General features: G+C 43.7%; 1 protein-coding gene and 1 long non-coding RNA gene across 4 annotated transcripts in view; one reads left to right on the top strand and one right to left on the bottom strand.

Moving 5' to 3' along the window:
* The window catches only part of LOC310677773, a 207748-nt gene that overhangs the window by 91778 nt on the left and 99672 nt on the right, over positions 1-16298 (bottom strand). The gene's annotated exons all lie outside the window — the stretch shown is intronic.
* The window catches only part of SCUBE1 (signal peptide, CUB domain and EGF like domain containing 1), a 194684-nt gene that overhangs the window by 144897 nt on the left and 33489 nt on the right, over positions 1-16298 (top strand). For all 3 annotated transcript variants that reach the window (XM_083440729.1, XM_083440728.1, XM_083440730.1), the window contains one exon: positions 7660-7782. In XM_083440729.1, coding sequence (XP_083296855.1) covers positions 7660-7782 — 123 coding nt within the window. The remainder of the gene's footprint in view (positions 1-7659; positions 7783-16298) is intronic.

The following is a 16298-nucleotide window of genomic DNA, read 5'->3' as shown; positions in this document are numbered from 1 at the left end:
TGTAGGATGTCTTCCTTACCATTTCTTTGCAGACTTGGAACACGTTATAGGACTTGTGCATGAATTTGCATGCACACCCACATACACCAAGCACACACACACAAGTCTGATGCAAACCAGGTCCTCCCAGACATTTGAGAACCCATGTCATCAATTACACTGAGCAAATCTTCCTGGCATGGCATTAAAACAGAAAAAAAGAACTGTCGCTTCCTTCTTGTCAATGTGCAGCCATGCAACTTATCTTAAGACACCTAGGTTTTATGTTCGCCTGTTTAAAGCTTCTGAAACAATAGAGTATTATTTGAGGCATAAGCCAGCCCTGCATTTCAGAACCCTTTTTTTTTGCCGCCAACATTCCTCTAACTTTGCAATGCACACAATTTCAAAGCATTGTTGTGCATACAACAAAATGTTTTCCTAAAGTTAATGTATGTCTAACTTGTTCACCTTACCCTGTTAAACTTCCCTATCCTTCTTGCTATCAGCCTGTTGTCTTTGTCTCCTCATTACCCTCATCTTAAGAGCTTTATGATTATTTACATGGCATTATTTACTTATGTACGCTTGTCAGGCAATAACAATATTCTTGTAACTTCATATAGTCACAAGGGGAACAAAAAGATCTCAGCTCGTATATATGAATGAAAGAAGGGACTGGTTCGCACATTCATGTGACTCACACTTCCATGAATTCTTGAAATGAAAGCTTTAGTTCTGGTGTGTCATCTGTGAAGGGCCATTCACACACAAGTAATCTGTTTTTGTAATCCAGTGATGAATATGTGTTTGTGAACAAGACCTAAGAACTGGTTTTCTGCCCTTTGCCATTATGAGAATTTATGGCTGTAGGGGCAGGTATATGTTGAAAACAATGACTTAGTAAACCTTATATTTTGACTATGATAAAACTGGATTCCAAACTACACAAAGATAAATGAGGTCCAGATTCTTTCATGCTGTGGGATCATTCATTTTCGCATGTCTCATAACAAGACTTTTATTTATAGCTATGGAAAGAAAAATAATGGGGGCCATTGACTTGGTTAGAGGTGACACGCTTGAATCCTGTTCCTTTTCAAGTGAAATGCAGCAACAGTCTGCCCTCCATAGAGTGAAATAATTTTTACATGCCTTGTCAGTCTCGCTACAGCCATGGAAAGAAATACGTGCAAACTGAGACGTAGTGTTATTTATATTGCTCAGAATGTTTTTGCAGTTAACAACTTCCACCTCCCCCCTGTTCTAAAGGCCTTAGTTTCACATAGCCCCATTTACAATTTTGATCCAAGCCTTTTCAGTTGCTGTCTAATTAGTAATTCCTTTCATGGAACATTGTCAGTTTATACCAACGAATATCATAAAATCGTAAATTGATAGACCATCTTGTTCAACCCCTTGCAAAGCAGGAATCTCAACTAAAGTATCCATGACAAATGGCCATCCAACCTGTTTTTTAAAAAAACTTCCAAGGAAGGAGAGTCCACAACCTCCCAAGGGAGTCCATTCCACTGTCAGACAGCTCTTACTTTCAGAAGCGTCACGGTCCGGTTTACGGGCGGTTGAAGTCCTGGCTGAGGACGTTGGGACCGGGGGCAAGATGGCAGGGTGGGAGCAGGAACAGGAGTCCAGAAGCCAGGAGTCAGGAAGCCAAGGGTCCGAGGGTCAGGAAAACAGGAGTCAAGGAGCCAAGGGTATGAGGATCAGAAAGCAAGGAGTCAAGAAGCCAAACACAGCAAGGCAGGAAGCGTGTTGCTGTGACAAAGAGCCAAAGGGAAATGCTGACTTGATATCCCTTCCTGGCTCTTGTGAGTTACCAGTCGGCCTCACCTGTGCGGCTGCACCTTAATAATAATAATAATTTTTTAATTATACCCTGCCCTCCCCAGCCAAGGCCGGGCTCAGAGCGGCTTACAAGCAATAATAAAAACAAGATGAATGATTACAACTTAAAAACAAAAGTAAAACACAACATTAAAATAATGAAACATTAAAATATTAAAATGTAGCCTCATCGCAGGAGGAAAAGGAAAAGAAAAAAGAAAGGGAAGGAGGGAATCAAATTGGCTCCAAGCCAAAGGCCAAGGCGGAACAACTCTGTCTTACAGGCCCTGCGGAAAGAAATCAGATCCTGCAGGGCCCTGGTCTCATGAGGCAGAGCGTTCCACCAGGCTGGAGCCAGTGTTGAAAAGGCCCTGGCTCTGGTTGAAGCCAATCTAACTTCCTTAGGGCCCGGGACCTGTAGGGTGTTGCTATTTATGGACCTTAAGGTCCTCTGTGGGGCAGACCGGGAGAGGCTGTCCTGTAGGTACAAGGGTCCTAGGCCGTGAAGGGCTTTAAAGGTCAAAAGCAGCACCTTAAATCTGACCCTCTACTCCACCGGGAGCCAGTGCAGCTTGAAAAGCACTGGGTGAATATGCTCCCATGGCAGAGACCCCGTGAGGAGCCTCGCTGCAGCATTCTGTACCCGCTGGAGTTTCTGGGACAGCTTCAAGGGCAGCCCTGCGTAGAGCGAATTACAGTAGTCAAGCCTGGAGATGACCGTCGCATGGATCACTGTGGCCAGGTCGGGGCGGGAAAGGTAAGGGACCAACTGCTTGATGCGGCGAAGGTGGAAAAATGTCGCCTTGGCTGTTGCTGTAACTTGCGCCTCCATGGAAAGGGAGGCATCAAGGATTACACCCAAACTCTTAACGGAAGGCAATGGCACTAATTGGGCCCCTGCGAATTGCCTCTTCAGAACAAACTTAGGAAAGCCCCAGTCCTGCAAAGCTTTACCGGTCACAGGGCCTGGCTCCTGCATGCACTCCTGACAAGAAGGTTCTGTCTGATGCTTAGTCAGAATCTCATTTCTTGTAACTTGAATCCATTGGTTCAAGTCCCAGCCTTTGGAGGAGGAGAAAACAAGCTTGCTCCATGTGACAGCCCTTTAGATGTTTGAAGATGGCTATCATATTTCCTGTCTCCTCTTTGCCAGGCTAAACATAACCCAACTCCCTCAACTGTTCCTCATAAGGCTTGGTTTCCAGACCCTTGGTCATCTTGGCTGGCTCCCCCACCCAGTCTAACCCTACAGCCCAATACAAAAGGGGTTTGGATTGCTCTACAGCGGACCAGAGCCAGTCATATCATTAGGCAAAATGAGGCAAATGCCAAAGGACAGGAAGCAGCAGAAAGATGCTGAACAACAGTGTGTGCCACTTGACCTGTTCCCCCTAAATTAGCCTGCTGCCCTCAGGTGCAGTGGAAGGGTGTATCATCAACATGTTATCAGAACAAAAGTCCAAATGTTGTCCCATCCCAACCAACAAAACCAGATACAGCAGGTGGAAAGGTAAAAGAAGAGTTTATTCTGGCTGCAGTCCAGAGTCCTGTTTTGGATCACTCCAGAAGGAACAAGCCCCAGACAAGGCAGGTCCAAAGCATTTATACTTTGCATATTGTAGCAAACACAGGGACACATGATCTTCTGTGTCACTGTTGGCCAGGAAAGCATGTGATCAAGTCATGCTTGAATCAGGTTCTTCCACTTGGCTTCAAGACAGGTATTCACTGACCCTTATCTTGAGTTTAGGCCTGCTCGGCATAACTGGACTTGCAGTTGCAACTGTGAACACGTCTTGCGTAGTCATGGAGACATCTTGCTGTGGGAATGTGTTTCTGCAGACTCAGCACTTAGCAGGCGGAAGTCATCTGTGCCTAGTTCTTCAGGGTTGTGAGCCTGCTGGGCATGGGATGTGGCCAAAGTTCTCATCAAGCCAAGCAGAAAATAGCCTGCCCTGTGATCCGGGCCACTTGTCCTGAGATTTGATCCTACCCCTTGAAACTCAGAACAGGTTAAAACCTTAACCTTAAAAAGGTAAACCTGCAGGTGCAAATGAACATTCAGATACACATTTGCTTGTGCACATGGAATCAACTGTTCCAAAACTACATCAATCTACCCCATTGGATTTTTGACAAGAGTGTTTCATTTGTAAAATTGTGTATCATTGCATGAGGACTTTGCCAGCACACAAATGACCATGACCAGGAAATGACCTTTTTACTGTTCTTCATTTTTGCCTTATTACATGTATTATCCATTTGATTACCCATGTTGGGACTACACAGGACTGTAAAAAAAGATGCAGCAGAATCCATCCCTTCATAATTAAAAATTGAATCCAGTCCAGTTACAGATAAGTCTCCCTAGCCATTTGCCTTATGATTTTGGAGACATCTAAAATGTCACATTATTCTATGGGCTATGGACTTTGCCAGACCCGATTAATGTAGCCGCAGTGGTACATGCTCTGGTGACTTCTAATTTAGACCTGCATCGTGCTGTTTGTGGAACCGCCCTTGAATATAGTTTGGAAGCTAATGCTAGTGCAGAACATGGCAGCCAGATTAGTGACTGGCCCTGCAAATTTGGATCATGTGGCACCAGTCCTGAAGGCTCTGCACTGGCTGCCATGTTCTACTGGGCCCAATTTGAGGTGTTGTTCTTAGTGTGTAAAGGGGCACCCCTCCCATTATCTGCTGACTTGTGCTTTTAGATCCATGGGAGAGGCCCTGCTTGTAATTCCATCAATAACGATAATTCATAGTGTGACAGCTCAGAAGAAGGATTTCTCTGTTGGGTGCAGAACTCATTCCCTTTGGAGACACAGTTGTCCCACTCATTAATTAATTTTCGGCGTCAGCTTAAGACATAACTTTTCCTTCAGGCATTTGGGGAAGGCTGAAGTGAAAATTGGTCTCTTCTGCTGCTGTGTTGCTGTTTTTTATATTGGTCCTATGGCTTTATGTAATAGTGTATGTTTTATATTTCAGTATATGTGTATTGAATTCTCTTTTGTACTGACTGCCCTGGAACCTTTGGGTGGAAGAGCAGGTTATAAGTGGAATAAATGAATAAATATTTGTGGCACTAGGTTTTCCTTGTTCTCATTCATTTGTTTTGAAAAATATCCTGACACAGAAGTCATTTGGACCTTCAGAACAGCTCACCACACAAGCTTAAAGCAGCTGTGCTACAAAAAATGTGACTACAACATACATGACACAGAAAAGTAGCTAAAACCCAGGAAAGAAATCCAGGACAGTGGTACTGTAAGAGGTCAGTTTGCAAAACAATCAAATAAACATACACATGTCACCAAACATATATTAAAACAGTACAAACACCTTATCAAACAAAGTGCAATCCCAAGCAAATAATTAGACAGGTAAGGCCATCTAAAATCAGGTCAGTCAGCAACTTCTAGAAAAAGGATGCCTCTTGTAAGGTCCATAGTAGAGCAGCCCTTTCTAGGGAGCAGATTCCAAAGTGTGTGTCACCTGTGATGGCAGCCTGACCTCAACCAATCTTCTGATAACACCAAGGTTGCTGGTTCAATCCCTGGATGGGACAGCTGCAAATTCCAGCATTGCAGGGGGCTGGACTAAATGATCCTCAGCATCCCTTCCAACTCTACAATTCTATGATTCTGTGAAGCCAAACTTCAACCAAAGCTGCTACAGCAGATCCCCAGTTGTTTACTTCGTTGTGCAGAGGAGCCCATAAAGGAGAAGGTGATATCTATGTTTACATAGGTTTACAGTGGCATAGACCAATAAAGGAGGGGGAAATTCAGATACTTTGGTGGTTTGGACAACACAAGTTTTCTTTCTTACAACATTTTTAAAATTATGTTAAAACTTTTTGCTTTACTAATGTCTAAGCAATTATCTGCCAGAAATATTGAACTGCTTGTATTTGCAATTATAAATGCTGAACTAGACTGTTTATAATACAGTATAACTGGAATTGTGTGCTTTCAACTATGGTCCACCCTTTTGCTAAACATTTTGAAACCGATGCAATCTCCTCCAAATCTTCCTGGATATTTTCTAAATTCAAAAGTGACGCCAAAAAGAAGTGTTGTGTGACTCGATTGCATGCATGTTGAGCTAGTGCAGCTCTGGCAAACATAGTCACTTTGGAACTTGATGCTTTGATCTTATTTTGCAAATAGTTCTCTTTATAGACAATGCCTGTTTGCAATCTAGGCTCTGCATAAACATTTCTTGCACCTTATTTCCTTCATATGATAAGAAAAAACACCTCTGTTTCCAGCTGTAAAAGGGAGATCAGAAGAATTGCACAAATATTAATATGATGTTGGCATCATAGCACTGAGAGGGCAACCACCAGTTGCTGGATGCTGTCAGAAAAGGAGTTTCTTATAGGTTATTGAAATGTATGCGGAACACTGTCTCTTTTATTTGACTGATGAAGCATTTTATAAAGCCAAGAGGAAATAAAACCTACACTATTCTCATTGCTAGCATTTTATGTGTTTTAAAAGATCGGAATAGTGATTGCAGTGCCTATCAGTGTATGTGGTACGTTGCGTGGAATAAGACAGGTCACTGCCCTATGAAGCGTCCAGTCTAAAGTTTGACACAGAGGAAACATCAAATTAGGGGGAAGAAGAGAGAATTATATACTATTGTTCTATTATATGTGCTATTATATGTTGCAAGTTTAGTTGCAGTTGCTAAGGTTTGTGCCAAAGGCTTCTTGGAAAAAGTAGACTGGTTGGGGGGAAGAAGCAAAAGCGTTGATAGCATCATGGAGGTGTTCTGGGAAGCAGTTCTAGGAATATAGGGGAGAAAGCGTCTTTGCAGAAGCAGGAGAACTTTGGGTGGCTGGGAATGGTAGAACTGGTCAAGGTTTAGGGTTATATAGGGATATAAGAGAAGAGAGACGAAGGCTGCAAGGCTACAGAGGATTTTGAAGATAAGAACAACGGTCTGGTATTACGTAGGGAGCCAGTGTAAGCATATTAAAAGGGATGCAATTTGATCATGGAGATGGGATTAGTGAAAGGATTGAGCAGAAGAGTGCTAAATAGATTTGAGGGGATCAAGGTGAGACAGTAGGAAGACCCAAGAGGAGAAGAGTGCAGTAATCTAGGGAAGAGAGAACTATAGAAGGAACCAGTGGTTTTTGCTGGCAGGACAGAGGGTAAGGGACGTATTTTTGCAATATTGACTTGGCAAAGGACTGGGGGTGGAGAGTGGATAAAGGGAAGGCCACACACCAGTTGAGCAAAGTGGATGGTGACAACTGCTAAAAAATTAAGAGAGTAGAGGGTGTGGAGACAGAAAGCAGAGGTGTGGTCTTGGGTATATTGAGATTGAAATGACAATGAAGACTAAGGCCTCCAAGTTGAGTTTGTTCAAGTAGAGAGAAAGATAAAGAAAAGTAATACCATTTTAATTTTTTTAAGATTCTATCTTCACAGATGCTACAAGTATACATTAATTGAATTTTTAAAAAAATCATTGTGGAACATTTGGCAGGCACTGAATTTATGAACTTACAGGGTGGAATATGATTGCTGAACAACAATTCAGTTTTTCTACAGCTGTTTTCCTCAATATTTTCCCCCTCATTTTGCCATCGTTATGTTGATGAAGAAGTTCAAACAACTAATTTCATAGCCAGTTAATATTCTTTAAAACTTTCCCCCTCCTTCATCCTAGTAGCATATAGTGCCAGTGATAATCTAAGTTCAGATTTTTGTGGGAACAGGCAAAATAATACTTTTCTACCTCCCCCACCCCCCAGGAAGAAGGTATATTACAGATTTTTGGTTCAATTTCTTTCTCTCTTGTTTCTAACAGATATAGATGAATGTCTGGTAAACAATGGTGGCTGTGACCACTTCTGCCGAAACACTGTGGGCAGCTTTGAGTGCAGCTGCCAGAAGGGATATAAGCTACTAACAGATGAACGAACCTGCCAAGGTAATTCTCATTTTATCAAAGCTTGTTTATTTTTGTTTTTTTAAAAATTAGTAATGGGATAAGCTTAAATCATTCAGTGCTAGAAATACAAGCCCATAAGATGTATATCTAGCATAGAGGCAGAGATATTTCGTAGAGAAATTGCTAATTCAATGCTATAATTATTCTCAGAATATATGTAACATTCAGATAGGATGTTAAACCCAACTCCGGTTGAGGGAAGAAAAAGGTGATTTACAGGTAGAACCAGCAAAATGTTCCAGTTGTTTAAAGCAGCAAGAACGCCGGAACTGAAAGTCTTGAGTGTGTTCAGTGAATATCACCTAACTAGCTCTAGCCTATTTGATCTCCTTCCTTTAAACAGAACTAGGTCTTGATGTAAAGGCTAAACATTTGCCTAACACTCAGTTTAAGACCCATAGGGAAATTATGTGCTCTCAATAAGCAAATGCTTGTGTATGTTTCAAATTTGGGAAGTGAGACATGGGTGATTAGTTTGCTGAGGTACCACTGAGTAACCTGTTGACCGGATTCTCACCTTTTAGGTTTTCATTTTCAGTTAATATCTGGCATTCTTGGATAAGGTTTGCAAATCTTGCTGCGCAGTTCTTGTTCCATGCTGACACCAAGGTTTTTGGTAGTATCTCAGCAAAGTTCAAGGTGGTTCTCAGGTGACTCCCCACTTAGGCGGGGGTTACATTCTGAGGCCCCATGCAACTCAATGTGAGTTGATTGTGCATAAGAGGGGGGAAGCCTTGCATGGTTCTCCTCATTTCATCTCTACAACAACCCTGTGTAGGGTTGAAAGATAGTCCTAGGTCACCCTTGGAGCTTCATGGTCAAGAAAGGTATTAGAACCTAGGTCTCACAGGTCCTCATCCATCACTCTGCACCAGTGGCGTAGCGTGGGGGGTGCAGGGGGGGCCGGCCGCACCGGGCGCAACATCTGGGGGGGGCGCTCGCAGCTCTCTGCCCCTACTAAAATCCACGGGTTAGGGGGCGCAAATTACTTGCCTTGCCCCGGGTGCTGACAACCCACGCTACGCCACTGTTCTGCACAAGAATGACTTATGAGATCCTGTGAACTGAGCTCAGGATGTATTTACTGGATACCACCAAGCTATTTTCATATGAGTTGGGGCTTTAGAAATACTCTTATAAATAAAGAAATGAGTGGCCCCGTGTGAGAGAGTAAAAGCCCAGCCAAGAAGCAGCTTGACCTAGAGATACAAACCCTGCACGAAGCAGAGATCTGACAGCCCATACACTTAAATAACCACTCCCAAAAGTTGCGGACTATTCATCTGCGGAGTGAGCTGTATAGTACATGATATTCCTGTACAGAACTTTGAGATGGAACTTCAAGAAATCTTGTAGAAAACCTTGTTTCCACCCCAAATTTAATCTCACTTTGGTCTGTTTCTATGCTTCAGTTGACATGAGATGATTTTCACAGCCATTGCTAGAACAAGATGCACAGGTTCATTTGATATGGAAAAGTTGTTTCAAAGTTATATGCTTTTTGAACATCCCACAAAGGGAAATTTATATTCCAGAGAGCAAAGAAGGAAATGTGAAAAGAAAAATGTGCTTGTTGTGTGTCCTTTAGGGGGTTAATTTCAGAGCATCAAGAACACAGTCACTGTTTTACTTTTTTCTGATTATTGCAATAACTATAGAAGGCTTTTATTTAATGAATGCATCTGAACACTTTGAATATTTGCAGACTGTGTGAAGTGTTAAATGGGGAGGGGGGTATTTTGAAGCATTGAACAATTCCTCCTTTCCCCATTCTTTATAGAATGTGTGGGAAAGACCTTAGAAAATGAAAAGAAAGCAAGCTGAGCATAGGCTGGCACAGCCAGCACCACCTGAGTGGGCAGAAACAGGACTGGGGATTAAGTTTGGCAGATAAGAGCAAGTTGGGAGGCTTGGCGGTTGTAAGAATAATGTCAGCCCTTGCACAGTAAGGTGACAGGCTCTTCAGTTCAGGGTAATAGAACACGATGTTTAAGCCAGACGCCGTCTCTCAGCCTAACCTAATTTACAGGGTTGTTTATGAGAATAAAGGAGTTGAGGTGGGGGGGATGTGTATTTTTTAAAAATATAATGAAAGAGAATGTGATGTAAGAAAATGTGATGAAAGCAGTGGCGTAGTGTGGGGGGTGCAGGGGGGGCCGGCCACACCGGGCGCAACATCTCGGGGTTAGACTTAGGGGGCGCAAATCCACGGGTTAGGGGGCGCAAATTACTTGCCTTGCCCCGGGTGCTGACAACCCACGCTACGCCACTGGATGAAAGAGAGACTGACAGTGACTTCGGTAAAAAAAATTATACTTGAGGAGCCATTATATGAAAAAGCACCCGCATGGGAAATAATATTTACCTGAAATATTGTCAGTCAAAAAAATTACATGTTTTGAAGACTTGCCATGTGACTTGTCTAAGAATAGCAGAGAGTAGCCGCTGAGGCCATCGCCCTGAGGCTTCAAATGGCAGCCTGACAGGAAGCACAAATGCCACAGCCAGAGGCTCACAGCACCTCTCTTTTGTTCAGCCGGGGGAGCCTCAACATTTAACAACAGAAGCCGCAGAAAGCTGCAGAAAATGCAGACATATTGGTTCGTAGTGGTACAGCATAGAAATGAATTGCAAGTATTTTCCTGTTTCATGCCTGAGGTACTTCGGGCTTCCAGACCAATAGCAGCTATATTGTTAATAGCACCTGACTCACAAAAACAGGTGGTTTCTTGGATAATTTAGCTCCTGTCTGGTGTTTTTGAAGTTAATTGGTGAGCTCAAGCAGTCAACATGACTGTTGCTGCTGCTGAATGACAGAAGGCTAATGGAGATCAAGGAATCAACAAAGTGTGAATCACCTGCATTTTGTTTCTTTCCTTACTGACATAATGTCATTGGTGCCTCTTGTTTTAAATGGAAGGGACAAGAGTGGTTTGAGGTTACTGGCCATGTCAGTTTATAAATCTCCTGCATGCCTCCCCCTGTGTTAACTCGTGGCCAAGACATTTTTAAAGTGCTGTGGAGAGACTTGTGGCAGGTTATTTTTGGTGTTTTAATCCTCCCACAGTCTGTTTCAGAAACATTTAATTACATGTTTGTTGAGAGATGAGGTAGCTGTTCATATTGTTTATGTATTTTTGCATCTGTTTTTATCCAGTTCACAGCTTCTGTTTATTTTAATTCTGCTTTATTTGGCAGCTAAAGAATTGCTTAAATTTGTGGAACTCTGATTTACATGTTCAGGAAGAGGAGGTGGCAGAGCTCACTTGAGATTCTTCCGCTTCAGAATGCAGGCAAAGGGCTATTCAGGCAGTCAGATATAGGCTGCAAATGTATGGAAAGACACAGAGCCTGCTCAAGGAAAACTAACATGTCAGAGAGCAGGATTTTAGAAAAATCTTCTCCTTTAAAGTATTTAGGTTTTTTAGAAAAATCAAAATGAAAGGCCACCTAAAAATATTTAAAGGTTTTGCAGTCGGCCAAAGCATGAAAAAGAAAAACAACTGTTAAGTCTCACCTTTTGAATGCATGGGGAGGAAGAATTGGCAATTGAGCTGAAGCAAATAATAGCCTCCACACCTCAAAAGGAAAAGGTTAAGAACATAAGCAGAGCCCTGAGTGATCTGGCCAAAAGCCTATCTAGTCCAGCCTCCTGTCCTCACAGGAGCCACCCAGACGCCCATGTTGGCATTTGCATGGTCTCCAACTGCCCTGAAAATGCTAGGACCTTCATGAAAATCCTTAAGCCGTCATGGCTCTCAGTTTGTCATGCAGAGTCCCAAATTCCCAGTTGCAAGCCTTCCCTCCCCATCCTTGTGGAAAAACCCCACCCAAATCTTTCCCCACCTTTTCATTCATTGCTCCTTCCATCTCCTGGCCAGGGAAAGAGAGAAGCAGCACCCTACTTCAGGTTCTCATTTGCACAGATTTACCAGCTGCAGTGGCGTAGCGTGGGTTGTCAGCACCCGGGGCAAGGCAAGTAATTTGCGCCCCCTAACCTGGGGCAAGGCAAGTAATTTGCGCCCCCCCCTGCACTGTCCCTCCCCCAGATAGTCCCTCGCTCTCTCTCCGCACTGCACCGCATGCCTGGCACCCTCCCCTCCACAGTGGGCGGCGACCCGGCGGCTCGGATCGGATTCGCACAGCCAGCACTGCAGTGAGAGAAAGTGAGTGAGCCAGGTAGGGGCAGAGAGCTGCAAGTGCGAGCATGCGCCCCCAGATGTTGCGCCCGGTGCGTCTGGCCCCCCCTGCACCCCCCACGCTACGCCACTGACCAGCTGCTCAGCAACACTGCACACAATGGGGAGGGTCTGCTCTGCGTCCAAACCTCTTAGGTCCCGGCCCAATTTGTTTGCATTGCTGCCTCACCTTTCCTTGCCAGTTTCATTTGGGAACCTCAAGTGTCACTGAGGTGTGTGGGCATTTCCTCTTTGGGTCCTTCTTTGAAAAAGATGCAAGAGTTCTGATTCTGCAGCTTGTCCCTCTCTGTGGCTTAAAATGAACCAGGCTAGATTCCTGGAGTGTAGGGGCTTTTGGGGAGATGGGGAGGGGTCTTCCGGAGGAAAAACGCCTCCCTCCAAAGCCCTTTCCTGCCTGGCTTCTCACTTGGATGGGAAAAAGACATTGATTTCTCCCATGAGCTAAATTGGTGGCGCCTTCTGAAATCTGACGAGTCTCCCCATTTTGTGCATTTGGGTGAAGGAAGGTCCCAGAGTACAGTGGTACCTCAGGTTACAGACGCTTCAGGTTACAGATGCTTCAGGTTACAGTTTCTGCAAACCCATAAATAGTACCTCAGGTTAAGAACTTTGCTTCAGGATGAGAACAGAAATCGTGCTCCAGCGGCTCGGTGGCAGCAGGAGGCCCCATTAGCTAAAGTGATGCTTCAGGTGAAGAACAGCTTCAGGTTAAGAACAGACCTCCAGAATGAATTAAGTTCTTAACCTGAGGTACCACTGTAGCTAGGGGAGGGGATGCCTGGAGTGGGGGTGTCTTTGCAGCTGATTCAGCCAGGATTCACCGCAGCAGCACGTTCTGCAGTTGCTTACACATTCCTAAGTTGCTCAGAAGTTTGAAACACTAAAAAAAGGAAATTTGTATATCTCTGAACCATAGGAGCCAACTCGTAGAGGCCAAGGTCCCTTCGCAACACCCCCAATAAAATATTTAAGGGTGCCAGCCCCCCCCCCGGTTGATGGGCGTTGTCATTCAAATGTTGTGTGTGTGCCATGTCATGTCTTGTGCTCAACTATGTGTAGTGGCGCTTACCCCTGGGGGCCCCCAAGATTGGCACCCCTGCCCTGAATTCAAAAGTGTATATGTCCCTGGACTCCAAAAATAAACATTGGGGCACTCCATATCATGGTGGCTCAAAGTTATCATGCTTCTAAAATACTCATAAGTGCATTATGTCATTGCATAGTCCACACACACACACACACACACACACACAGTGGTACCTTGGTTTAAGGACAGCTTAGTTTATGAACAACTTGGATTAAGAATGCTGCAAACCCAGAAGTAGGTGTTTTGGTTTCTGAACTTTGCCTTGGAAGCAGAACAAGTTTTGCTTCCTGTTGAGTGTGTTCCATTTGTAAATTGAGTCCCCGCTGCTATGGGAAAGCACGCCTTGGTTTAAGAACGCTTTGGTTTAAGAATGGACTTCCGGAATGGATTCAGTTCGTAAACCCACTGTATATAGTTAGTTGCATTTATTGATTTGGGGTTTTCTTTTCCTCTCGGCCTTCCCTAAACACAGTATATAAATTCAAATATTTCTGTGCTTTAAAAACTGCAGTTTTGTCCTCTAATAACTTGTACTTGACCAGAATGCAATCCTGAAGCAGTGATACAGATGCAGAATAGAATGTCCCTATTTTCATTTTGGGAATGTTGGAGGCTCTGCATTTGGCAGAATACTGTCTCCAACAGTGGAGATAGTACATAGCCTTTGCAGCTTGTAGCCATTGATAACCCTGTCCTCTGCAAATTTGTTTAATCCTTTTAAAAAACCACCTTGTTTTTACGTAAAAACCAGAGAGCTAGTGAACCTGGCTCTTTAAAACAGAATATTGTTGTCTCCTTTCACTATTTCACCCAGCTGTAAATGAAACTATTTTGAGACCTTGTTATGCAAAAGGAATGGAGATTGGACGTGGGTTGGGTTATAAACTTGAAGTTCATCAGGAAGATTTACTGAGCTTTCCTCTTTCATTTGTAGATGGAAATGTGGTGAGCAATATTAGGCAGATGCAATCCTCAGAGGCCAAGCAAGAGGCCATCCAGAGGCCACCACAAGGAAGGTTACTCAGGCTATTTTCACATAAAAAGATTTTATCTCCAAACACAAAAAGATTTTAAAATAGCATCTTGCCCCAAGCCCACACAAACCCCATGTTTGAACTGGTGTCCTCGTGGTCAGGTTTGAAGTCATTCCTCTAGAGAAGGGTGTGAGGCTGACTTGAAGGGTACTCTGTCTCCCAGAGAGGGAAGGGAACACCACAAACAGTGGAGTCCAGTGAGGTTTGGAAAGCCTCTGGAAGGTGGAACACCTACAATTCCTCCATTTGCACTTCATCCCTGCCTCTGTGTGCTTCGTATTCATGGCAGAAGATACCAAGAGTTCAAGCAGTTTAAAAATACCCCGATTTCCAGTCTCATCGCATCCATTTCAGCTGATATAAGTGTGACGGCAGATGCTGGCATTCAATATAGGGAAGGTTCTGGGGACTCATTAGGCAGGCACTGTTATTGCTTCTATGGGGGGGCGGAGTTTCCAGTACCATCACCCCTAGGGAGATGATCTTTGGCAACTTTACCTGGCAGGGGAACACTGAAAGGAACTGCTTCTCTGATCGCTATGCAAGAGTGCCGTGCTTATTGTTCGGAGCAAAGTCACAAATAAGCCCATTGTCTTGGGGCACGTGCAGACTTCCAGCTAAACTGGGCTTCTCAGTGACACACCAGCTTAGCTCCCAGATGTCCATTGCCCACTCTTCAGGTTCTAACCTTGGCAGGATATGCAAGAGGAAGAAACTGCTGCAGCCTCAAAAGAACAAGGAGGAGGGTGTTGCAAGGGGGGTGTTCAGAGCAATAGGTCCTTATCTCACCTATTGCTAGCTCTCCTCCTTTTGAAAACCACAACTGAGGTCAGCTTTGAGATGATGGGGACTATTCTTGGCCCCAGCTCTCAAAACTGTAGATCCAGGGGTGAGGTCAAGTACTACCCTCATACAGTGTTACCAATGCCTCCTCTTTGTTTTCGCCACAAGGGAAACCATTCACTTCTATGGGAGATAGTAAATGCCCCTAATTAGACACTCATTCATGTGTCTCTGTCTCTGAAGAAGGAAGAGACAACAGAATGTTACGTGGAACAGTAGATCCAACAGTTGTGGTCCACTGGTTGAGACTTGGTGGGTACTGAACACATCTTTATGATTCCTTTTATTAACATATTTCAGAACTGTTTGTCATAATCTATTACACAAAGGAGTCTTAAGAGAAACAGAGACATTTCCTATTTCCTAGACTCTGATTTGTTTTGCTGACAGTATGAAGTTCAGCTTTTCAACTTTATGTTTTGAGGCAGCAGAAACTGGACTAATAAAAAGTACCATGTTTTATTTTTTTGTTTTATTTCTTAAGGATCGATACATCAGTAAGTCTATTCCAAGAGCTAAGGTGGGGGAAGCAATGAGCCAAAAAGTCCTGGGGGAAACTGAATAATAAAAAGACTTTGCATTTATTTCCCTTTCTGGGGATCATTTGGATAATCTCCAGTGTACTATGTCCAACAAACACAAATGAAAATATGGATGCAAACCAAAATGCTTTACTTGACCTTGCTTTAGTATTTTTCAGATTGGACGTTTCCAACAACAAATGTCATACAGACAATCTGAGAACAAATTTACAGAGCTACAAAATAATCATTAGCTGGATTCAAAGCAAAGTGAACATATCATTTTTAAAAATATTGCCACTCCACCTCTTTGAATAAGTTCCAAAAATGCTTTTTAATTTTGCCTGGTATTGTTCAGTGATTATGACCTATTGGAGATATAATGATGGCTGCCTCCCAACTGTAAAACAGGATATACAGCCTTTGAATACATACTTCCTCCGCATCTGTCAGTTTTTGCCCAGCTCCAGATCAGGTTTGGATATCTGGTGGTGGACCTCTTTGCAACAAACCAGAATTTCCAGCTTCCAAGATATGTCACAAAGTACCACATGGAGGTACCACAAGGGCGTCAATGTAGCCCAATGGGCTACTGTACATTTTCCTCCTGCTCCTCTCATGGAATGAATTCTCTGGAACCTATATTCAGATGGACCTGCTGGCACCCTACTGGCCTCATTGGCCATGGTTTTCAAAGCTCCTCCAGCTCTCAGTGGAGAAGCCATGGGTGCTACCCATTTGCCTGGCATCCCAACCCCAAGTAACAGCATCTGACAGCCTGACATTTGAGTGGTGCTGTCTCCAGAGGTGG

This window comes from Podarcis tiliguerta (assembly GCF_965153285.1).
Source record: "Podarcis tiliguerta genome assembly, chromosome: 5".
Classification (NCBI taxonomy): Eukaryota; Metazoa; Chordata; class Lepidosauria; order Squamata; family Lacertidae; genus Podarcis; species Podarcis tiliguerta.
Note: the sequence above shows the minus strand (reverse complement) of the source record. Positions and strands in the feature narration are given on the sequence as shown.